Consider the following 11259-nt stretch of genomic DNA (forward strand, 5'->3'; position numbering starts at 1 on the left):
CTATGAGTTGGAAACGACTCGACGGCACTTAACAGCAACAACAACAACATAGTAGGCAGACTTTCTCCCACTGAATCACCAATGTCACCTCTCACCTACTTAGGTAACAATACCCTGTATTTTGTGTTCATGAGTCTATTGCCTTTTGTTATAGTTTACTACCTATATATGTATCCCTGAAAAATAAGATTGCTTAGGGGCCAGTGACTGTGCTGATGGTGATGGAATAATTTAGAAAAGGGTATCGAGACTGGGTACACAATTTGAATAATGTAAATAAACAGTGAATTGTACATGTACAATTTATTGAAATGGCACATCCTTTCCTGTGTATATTTTCACAAATTTTTTTTAAATAATTGAAGCTCAAGGTCACCAGAGTTTTACAGATGTCCTCAGGGAGACCCTGGCTTTCACTCTGACTTCCTTCCCAGGGAATTTCACTCTCATTTCTTTTATGGCCCCTGTGAAAACTTACATTTTTTTCTTGCCAGCTTAGTGAGTTATTTTGACATATTTTTAAAAACAGTAATTCGGCACTTTTAGTTGTTTGCACGGGAAAGGTTGTATATCATACTACCTATGATGGAATTCATTGTGTTTCTTTTTCATTGTTCTTGTTTTCAGTAATTTAAACTTTGAAAAAGCAGGGGGGTGTACTGGCTTCTATTTCTCCTAAGTAACTAATCACTGGACATGTATAAAAATAAATCTCAATGTTTGTCTCCAGAGATATGCCCACACACAAATAATCTGCATAAAAATGGGTCTAGTAGGTATAATTGCGATTGCTTCTGAGTGAGAGTTTTTTGTTAGTTGCATGATTTTATTTTCCATAATGAGTATCTATTGCTTTTGTAATAAGAGAAAACAATAAAATTCTTATGGGAAAAAATATATCATGGATAACAAATATATTTGAACCAACAACACACAGAGTATAAACAGGTAACTATTACGTCGTCTCTTGCATGTAGCGATTTAATTATTTTGGGTAAAGAAATTTTCTAGACAAACTGAAGCATGCCATTGTCAGCACTAGATTCTACTTTCTTTCAGCCATTTTAATAGTCACACTGATTTTGTCTGACCAGCAATGGGTTTGGTTTTGGTCATATACATGGCACATTTCCCCACCTTGTTCTTGCAGTCCTGAGAGGCTACATGTTCTTGTGGACTATATTACACTACACTGAGTAGTCCCAGACTGCTAAATGTAGTAGATTCATTTTCTGTACATTAAAAGCATAAAATATGTTTATGATAGTCATTTTCTTCAACCGTACACTGTAACAGATTTTCTTGAAGCTCCTTTAATTGGCCTCTTAATAGAGAAGTCAGGTAGAATAATCACTTGATAAAATAATGCATATTTTAAAAATATTATCTTCTTTTTAAGGATAAGGAACATCCAATATATCTGATCCCAGAGCTTTGCAAACAGTTTTACCATTTGGGCTGGGTCACTGGGACTGGAGGAGGAATTAGCTTGAAGCATGGGTAAGTTTCCTGCTGATTTCATTTCTGGGAATTTTCCATATGACTAGACCATGGGGAGTCTAACATGTATTATATCCCAAAACAACTGGTGATCAGCTTTATGTGATACTCAAGGTATTTCATTTCTAAAGGGAGGAATGAATATTTGCCTAACTGAATGAAGTAAGTATGAAGTTGCAGATAAAAATAATTCAGTCCTCAGTCTTTGGAGTACCAAAGTTAAATGACATGGTGCTAAGTTTATTCATCTGTCTGGAATTATAAATGGATCCCCTCTAGGTAGACACAATTTGTTTCAAAGGTTCAGATACATATTTAGAAGTCACTTAAACATAGATTCATTGCTGTTGTTAATTGCTGTAGAATCAGTTGCAACTCCTGGTGACATCGTATGTGCAGCAGAACTGCTCCATAGGGTTTTCAAGGCTGTGACCTTTTGGAAGCAGATTGCCAGTCCTGCCTTCCAAGGTCTCAGTGGGTTCAAACTGCTAACTTTTCGGCTAGCAGTCGAGTGCTTAATGATTTACACCACCCAGGGACTCCTAAATATAGATTACTAACCATTAAAGTCCTAAAAATTATGTTTTATTGAGTCAAAAGGAAGCAATATGCCTTTCTAAGCATGTGTCATTATTAACAGACATAGCAGATGTTAGTCTATAGTTCTCTGAGAACAGAACAAGAGGTACTAGACCTAAATCATACAGAAGGAATAAATAGCATTTAAGTGTTCATTAGATTTCATCAGTCTTCCAAAAGGATGAGGAAATAAGTAACCAGCTAGTAACAAAAATACTGCCACACTAATAAAGTTTCTGGAATCTCATTCTTTCAAGGGAGTCTGGAATAGGATTAATGCTTTTCCTTCTTAAATATTTTAGGAATATTAATGTCTAGAGGCTGAGTGTTAAATGGAGTGACTGCTGATTGATTTCTTTAATGCCGATTCACTTTCTTTCACAAAATTGGGTTACTAAAATATTTATATGCTACTGGGAGCTCCAGTGGCACAGTGCCTAAGGCACTTGACTGATACCAGAAGGCTAACAGTTCAAACCCACCAGCCACTCCTCAGAAGGAAGGTTGAGCAATCTACTTCCATGGTGATTCCACCTCGGAAACCCAAGGAGGGGTCTCTATGAGCGGGGATCAACTCGATGGCAATGAATTTTAGAGTATATATAGTAATGCCCCCACGGAGGCTGCATTTGCTTGGTAAAGAATGGAATGTGTTATCAGAACATTTTGAAAAAAGGGCATCTTATGGCATACCATGAGATGATGCCATTATAATTTCGTGTGGCTGAAATTGCCAGGTAACTCAGGCAATATTAATTAAACAGCAGGAAATGACAAGCGGGTCAATAACTAACACAGTTACAGATGTAGGGATGCACTCAGAGTCTAGGAAGGTCATGTTGCATTTACCCGTTGCATCTGTAAATCCATCGCTGGCTATCTACGTTACCTTCAACCTTGTGCGGATGTATCGAGTAGCAGGTGCAGGCTTTCTGATCGTGTTGCCGAACTTTCAGTTGGCCTATATACAGCAAAGCACTATGATAAGGGTATTTGTTTTTGTTACTATTGCTGCTACTACTGCTCCTGCTTTTTCATTTATCCATTTAGAAGTAGACTCACAGTAATTCTAAGTGATATGATTTTCTGACAGTATTATTTATATTAAATCGTGTCTTAAATGCAACCTTTGGTTAACTACATTTTATTTGCATGTGCTGAAATAGTGTGTTTATATACAAATAGAGCTTCCTACCAAACTGAGCTAAAATAAAAGCATTTCTAACTGCATCTTAAGGAAAAAAAAACAGTGAAGTGAAAAATAGGAGACTTCAGATTAGAGTTCAGTGAAAATCTGAAGAGGAAATTTTTTTGATCATAAAGATATAGAGGACTATGGTAGTTATATTTGTGTGTCAACTTGGCTGGGCCTTGTTGAGTGGCTGGGCAGCTGGTGGTAGTTACTCCCCATGATGAGATAGGCAGTCAACTCCATGGTGGGATCTACCACAGGCAGCTGAGTAGCTGTCTTTGGGATGTGGTCTGCTTCCCGTATATAAGGAGAAGCCTTGGGAATGGTCTCTAGCCTATGGCACGCTTGAACCCTGCATGTAGCTGTGTTGTTGCTTAGCAGCCTCTATGCTCTGCCGACCTTGGGGCTTACAATGGACTTAAGTTAATGGCTTGCCGTGTGGTTTGGTAACATCGGGACTGTGCCTTTTTACTTGTCAACCTTGGGTCTTCTCAGCCTCAACACCTAGCAGCTGTCTGAGTGAAGAAACACCTCTAGCACCAGCGTGCTTGGAGCAGGAGGCAGAGCTGGACCCCAAGATTCAGGGGCACTCTGAGCCTGGCGCTCTGAACTTGAATTTAAAGCCTCCAAATTGTAAGAATAAACTCCTGTTTGTTAAGGCCATCCCATTTGTGGTATATTTCCTATCAGAGTGGCACCAGGTAACCAGAACAAGGACTATGTTGTTTCTAGCAGCATTCACTAATCCATGCACTGTGATTGTGTGTGGCTGCCATAACCATTCACTGGAGCACTTTTTAAAATTAAATGGCTTTTATAGTGTTTAAATCAGTTTATAGGAAAATTGTATAAATGTGTAAAATGCTTTTTCTTTAGTCAGACTCTTGATGGGTAAGAAGTGCCTCCTGGAGTTCATTGGTGGAAAGAGCCAGTGTTAGGACACTGCACTTATAATCTTATCAACTGGGTGTTTTGTGGAGTAAGATGGGTATTTTGTAGTAAAATGTTGAAATTTTCTCCTAATATTTAAGTGACTTCATAAAGCCACAAGAGTAATATCAGCAATATCATTCTAATGTTGTTAGTAGAAGTTTGTTTTTCTTTGATGGTTAGACCAAATAAATTTGGAATGAAGTGTAAACCCAATAGCTTTTATTTCTAGAATAATACTGGCCGTACTCTGCTTGTATGTGGGTACAAATGATGTTAATAAAAGACAGCTTGAAAACACACACAAGAGCCACTGAATTCCACACTGAAATGTAAAAATTCTAACTGAAAGACTGGTGGTTTGAACCTACCAGCTCCTCCACAAGAGAAAGTGTCAGTCTGCTTTTATAGAGATTACAGCCTATTACAGCCTTATATAGAGATTACTCTGGGACAGTTCTACTCTGTCTTATAGGGTCAGTGTGAGGCAGAATTGATTCGACGACAGTGGGTTTAATTTTTGGTTTTGGATCAGTCGTTTTTTTTCTAGACCTTAATTTATCAATGGAACATTAAAGGAACTCTGATTTCACCTTACGGTTACATCAGTACTAAGTTTATAGGTTAACCACAACTTTGACAGCTCAAATCAGTATAGCCCATTACCCTCTTTCCACTGTCCAGTACTTGGTTTTCATTCAGTGCTTCTATTGTCTCTGACTCAGTGGTATCAACTGAAACTTTTAAGTGAACTAAAGGACTTCTGTGGAAGGTGGAGAGAATTTAGGAGAATATTTTTAATTTATTTCCAAATCAAATTTGGGATCACCTTGTAGTAAATGGTAGGATATATCATTCCGCCTAGTACAACATTCTGCAATTGAGGATCTCCACATGTAGCCATTACTTTTCTATTTTTAACTTTTTATGATTGTTTTAATTTTATTACCAAATATTTTCACAAGATATATCTGCTTTTCAAATAGGCAACATATTGTGCTATCCTAAAGTTCTAGCCAAACATTAATGCTGTAATTTAATAAACTCTCCAGTAGGGGTCTCTGAAGTTCATGTTTTAAAATATGAGCATTTTTTAAAACAAGGAAATTAAACCTGATTACATGACAGAAATCTACTCTTATGAATTTTATAAAAATGGAATCTCTTCTGATGGGTGTATTTTAAATATAAACAATATATAATATGTATTTTATATATGAATTGTGGGATAACATCAAGAACATCAAGCATGAAGAAAGTAAGAGGTCACTAAAAAGATGAGAAAGGAAGACAAGACCAAAATGGATGTCAGAAGAGACTCTGAAACTTGCCCTTGAGCAGAGGAGTAGCTAAAGCAAATGGAAGAAACGGTAAAAGAACTGTACAGAAGATTTCAAAGAGCAGCTCAAGAAGACAGAGCCAATTATTTTAATGAAATGTGCAAAGACTTGGAGTTAGAAAACCAAAAGGGAGGAACACACTTAGCATTTCTCAAGCTAAGAGAACTAAAGAATAAAATTTAAGCCTTGAGTTGCAATATTGAAAGATTCTATGGGAGCTCTGGTAGCATAGTGGCTAAGATACTTGCCTGCTAACCAGACGGCTGGCAGTTCAAACCCACCAGCCACTCCTCAGAAGGAAGGTTGGGCAATCCTACTTCTGTAGTGATACTGCCTCGGAAACCCAAGGAGGGGTCGCTATGAGTCGGGTTTGACTCGACGGCACATAACAACAACAACAACATGGGCAAAATATTGAATGATGCAGGAAGCATCAAAAGAAGATGGAGGAAATACACAGTCACTGTACCAAAAAGAACATGTCAATCTTCCTCCATTTCTGGAGGTGGCATATGTTCAAGAACTGATGGTACTGAAGGAAGAAGTCAATGTTGCATTGAAGGAATTGGTGAAAAACAAGGCTCCGGGATTTGATGGAATACCCATTGAGATGTTTCAACAAACAGATGCCCCACTGGAGGCACTCACTCAGTTAAGCCAAGAGATATGGAAGACAGCTACCTGGCTGTCTCGACAGCAGTGGGTTTAGTTTTTGATAAAACTAAGAAATTCATAAAAGAATCTTTTATGAAATGTGAGGAAATAATTTTAACACACCGATCTTGGAATGGTGATTTCTTTATATGCTCTTTTTTTTTTTAACCCAACAGGAGATTTTATTAAAGAGGCGAAAGGGTGCCTGCACCAAGGAAGGACAGAAGAAGAAGAGGAGGAGGAGGAAGAAAGAGGAAGAAGAGAAGGGAAGAAGAGAGAGGAGGAAGAAGAGGAAGCAGGGGAGAGGGTGGACTTATATAGACCTGGGGGTTAGGAGGTTGTACATCAGAGCTGGGGGAAGAGGTCTTAACCTATCAGAAGCTATGTTGCCTTTTAAAATCTCAGTTTCGACTTCCTTTAACTGACTTATGACCTTGGGGCAGCGGGGAATGAAAAAGAACCCGGAAGAGCCACGCAAGATGGTGTGGCATATCTCTAACATTCCCCCTCTTTAGTTGCTTAAAAGGAAAAAAAAGAAGGGCCCGCTTTTGTGGGAAAAGGGGCGAAGGTCAGTCTTCTGGAGCTGCTTCCTGCTAGTGAGGGGCACAGCATCTTTGGAAGCGGGGCCTTCCGTCCATCCATGCACGAGTTTGTCTCTTGTAGTGCCAAAACCAGTTTTCTTTTGCTTCAACTTCAGAGGTGCTGTGTTGTTTTGCCTGGTTGGTGATTTGTAGTATGTAGAGGTCCTCGAAGAAGCGGCTTCTAAGGGTGTCGTCGGCTGGACATGTTTGGCGTCTGGTGTTCTGGGACCTGTAAGACAGGCTGGGTTGCAATGATTAGGGGAAGGAAGCGAAAACAGGGAAACAGTGAAGCCTAGGTGGCCAAGGTATCTTATTAGTTGTGTGGTCTCCATGAGTGCAAGGGAATCTCTTCCAGGTCTTTGGCTTGAAGGATCATTTGGTTTGCTGTCTGTTGCGAAATTTGGGTAGGTATCTGGCAGACCCATGATCCCTTAAGTCCCGGTGGAAAGATTCTGTCGAAGGACCAGTGTCCCAGTCATTTTGCCAAACAAGCCAGGACCTCCTCACAGGTCTGAGTATTGTAGTCCCACTTTGGGTCTTGATCAGGGACAGCGTCCACGCCTGCTGGGTGATTATTGTTTGTGAGGTGTTCTTGATCTGCATGGGCACGGGCCTGCTCCAGCACTCTTTTGTTCTCCTCAGGGGTAAGTGAATTGGTTAGGACAACAAAAATATCATGATAGGTTAGCTGGTATGATTGTGTCAGGAATTGAAACTGTTTGATAAAGGTTGCGGAGTCGGAAGTGAAAGATCCAAGCCTAGACTGAATGAGAGCCAGCTCAGCCATTGGAAAAGGGGTATGGAGTTGAACAATTCCCTCAGCTCTGGCAACCTCTCACAAGGGCGCCATCATGTAGGCAGACTGAGAAACTTCAGGGTCAGATGACTTATGGGCCTTGGAGCGAGTGATGGGTGGAGTTGGTGCACAGGGAGGGGCGGAGGGAAGAGAAGGAGGAGGGGAGGGAGTGGGAGGCTCTTGTGGGCTTGGGGGAGATGAGTGAGGAACTAGAGCCTGGGGTGGAGCTGCTTGTGGCTCTCCCCGATAAGGAGGAGGATCATCTGCTGGTCGAGATGGCCGACAGACTCGAAGGGGAGGGGATTGTTGATTAGCTAGCGAGCAGAGGGAAGGTTGACTATGGAGAGAAGAAAAGCCTTGAATGTGGGGAATCTCTGACCATTTTCCTTGGCGCTCACAAATGTTACACAGGTCTCGAATAAGACAGTACAAGTGAGCCGTTAGGCGGCCAAACGTTTTGGTTGTCCAATTTATTTAGGGGCCAAATTTGAGTGGACAAACATATGAGACACTTGGGCTTTAAATCTAAGCCTTCAAGGTTCCATAACAAACACCCCAGGGGTTAGTCTGCGATTATAGAGGATCCAGAGCCCATGGTGACCAGAAGCAAGACAAAGGGCGGCACCTATAACTAAAGACGTCTCTCAAGGTACAGATCACGCGCCCCAGCTTAGGACCCGGTCCTAAGTATGGAAGCCTAGACTCCTCGTGGAGGCATCCCACCACAGGGAGAGGGCTTGAAAATGGGGGCCACACCACCTTCTGAGGCGTCCCTGCAGTGGGTGGGGGCAGGACGGGCAAGTCCCGGACTTGTCCCGGTGAGTCCCAGACTCACGGTGGGGAGACACAAAACCTGGTACCCGGTTAGTGCTCTGGAGTGGAGTCTTGTTTTTCTAGTCACCAGGACTTAGGACTAAGATACCTGAGCTGTCGTTAGAGGACTTACCCAGGCCAGGGCGAAGGTGATGATTTGCCGGTGTTGTTTGCTGGGAAGGCGCCAGGGAAGATGGTCGCAGGTGCTGGGGGGCAGGTCAGAGTGCCAGGGGAATGGGGGGTTCTGGACCCTCCGATGAAGAATTGGGGGCACCAGTAATCCCACTTCTGACTCCCATGTTAGAGCTCCATCGGCACTCAACGACCACGCCACACACCAGGGTACCCAACAGGAGATTTTATTATTATTAAAGAGGCGAAAGGGCGCCTGCGCTGAGGAAGGACAGAAGAGGAAGAAGAAAGAGGAAGAAGAGGAAGAGCTTTATATGCTCTTTCTAAAATATAGTTGCATCTGTTGTCATACCACCCTGTACACACCCTATCTCGTCTGAAGTATAGTCAACAGAATTAGAGAGCAGAGTTAAGAAGCTGAATTGATGGAATGACAGCAAATATGAAAGAAATCCATATTTGTACCCATTTCCAAAGAAAGGTGGTGATCCCACAGAATGTGGAAGTTATCTAACAATATCATTAATATTGCATGCAAGTAAAATCTTACTGAAGATAATTCAAAAATGGTTGCAGCCGTATATAGACAGAGAACTTCGAGAAATGCAAGATGGATTCAGAAGAGGACATGGAATGAGGGATATCATTGCTGATGTCAGATAGATCTTGGTTCAAAGCAAAGAATACCAGAAAGATGTTTACTTGTGTTTTATTGACTATGCAAAAGCATTTGATTGTGTGGATCATAAAGAATTATGGCTAACATTGAGAAGAATGGGACTTCCAGAACACTTAGTTGTACTTACAAGGAACCTGTACATAGACCAGGAGACTGTCATTCGAACAGAACAAGGGGACACTGCCTGGTTAAAAATCAGGAAGGGTGTGCATCAGGGTTGTATCCTTTCACAATACTTATTCAATCTATATGCTAAGCAAATAATCCAAGAAACTGGACTGTATGAAGAAGAACATGGCATCAGGACTAGAGGAAGAATAATTAACAACCTGTGATAATGCTGACGACACAACTTTGCTTGCTGAAAATGAGGATGACTTGAAGCACTTACTGATGAAGATTGAAGACTACAGTCTGCAGTATGGATTACGTCTCAGTATAAAGAAAACAAAAATCCACACAACTGGACCTATAAGCAGCATCAAGATAAATGGAGAGAAGATTAAAGTTGTCAAAGACTTCACATTGCTTGGTTCTATAGTTGACACCAGTGGAAGTATCAGTCAGGACATCAGATGACGTATAGCACTGGGCAAATCGGCTGCAAAATTGACCTCTTTCAAGTGCTAAAGAGCGAAGATGTCTCCTTGAGGACTAAGGTGCACCTGACACAAGCCATGATATTTCCAATCGCCTCATATGCATGTGAGAGCTGGACAATGAATAAGGAAGACCGAAGAAGAGTTGATGCTTTTGAGTTGTGGTGCTGGTGAAGAATGCTGAAAGTACCATGGACTGCTAAAAGAACTAACAGATCTGTCCTGGAGGAAGTGCAGCCAGAATGCTCTTTGGAAGTGAGGATGGCCAGGCTTTGCCTCACCTACTTTGGTCATGTTATCAAAAGGGACCATTCCCTGGAGAAGGATGTCATGCTTGGTAAGGTGGAGGGTCAGTGCAAGAGGGGAAGGCCCTCAACGAGATGGATAAACACAGTGGCTGTGGCGATGGGCTCAAGTGTAGCAAGGATCATGGAGTCGGCGCAGGACCAGGGCGGTATTTTGTTCTGTTGTGCATAGGGTTGCTATGAGTCAGAGATGACTCGATGGTACCTAGCAACAAGAACAACATTTTATATATATGTATATGTAGTATATATATAAATAAACTCTGCTTCAGATGTTTGCTCCTAGGTGATACAGTTAGTTAATCACTTGGCTACTAAGAGAAAGCCTGGCAGTTCAAACGCATCCAGGGGTGCCTTGGAAGAAAGATCTGGTGATCTACTTCCACAAGGTCACAGTCCTGAAAACCCTATGGAGCACAGTTCTACTCTGCAACACATGGGGTCTCCATGAGTTGGGGGCTGACTCAACAGCAGCTAACAACCACCACCAAATGAAAGCCTGATTACATTGGTTTTGCACTGTAAAGAAAAACATACATACTTGAAAACATGGAAAACAAAAAGTAACTGCCAACATTTTACTGTGTCACCAGTATTACAGAAGCATCAAAGTAATTTGACACTCTCTGTACCTGATTCATTAATTAAATCAAACAGCTATTTGTATGACTTGATTATAAAGAATAGTAATGGTTAAACTGCAAGGATAGACACATTTCTTTGTGCAAGAGCAGAGAATTAGAGTGAAATAAAAAACATGTCTCTATTTTGTGTTTCCAGCAACGAAATCTACATTGCTCCTTCAGGAGTGCAAAAGGAACGAATTCAGGTATGATATGGGGATACTTCTTAAACCCACATGTCATTTCTTCTTTACTTAACTATTGTTTTGTGAAATGGAATTAATTTTTAAATATAATTAAAAGAAAATGTTGGCATTGAAGGATAGTTATTTTGTGATAACTTAAATAACTGGTCAGTGAGCACTTAACACACACACACACTGCTGTGAAGTCAGACCCGACTCATAGTGACTCCTCCTTGGGTTTCCAAGGCAGCATCACTATGGAAGTAGATTGCCCAACCTTCCTTCCGAGGAGTGGCTGGTGGGTTTGAACCACCAGCCTTCTGGTTAGCAGTCAAGTGCCTTAGGCACTAC

The 11259-nt window shown here is 41.2% G+C and overlaps 1 protein-coding gene across 1 annotated transcript in view; it reads left to right on the top strand.

Moving 5' to 3' along the window:
• LOC103199086 (APAF1 interacting protein) overlaps nucleotides 1-11259 on the top strand; it is a 34108-nt gene that overhangs the window by 9481 nt on the left and 13368 nt on the right. The window contains exons 2-3 of the mRNA XM_042781308.1: nucleotides 1400-1500; nucleotides 10881-10929. Of these exons, the coding sequence (XP_042637242.1) occupies nucleotides 1400-1500; nucleotides 10881-10929 (150 nt within the window). The remainder of the gene's footprint in view (nucleotides 1-1399; nucleotides 1501-10880; nucleotides 10930-11259) is intronic.

The sequence above is a fragment of the Orycteropus afer genome, unplaced genomic scaffold (genome assembly GCF_000298275.1).
Source record: "Orycteropus afer afer isolate SDZICR_OR568_19922 unplaced genomic scaffold, OryAfe1.0 scaffold00103, whole genome shotgun sequence".
NCBI classification, from domain to species: Eukaryota; Metazoa; Chordata; class Mammalia; order Tubulidentata; family Orycteropodidae; genus Orycteropus; species Orycteropus afer.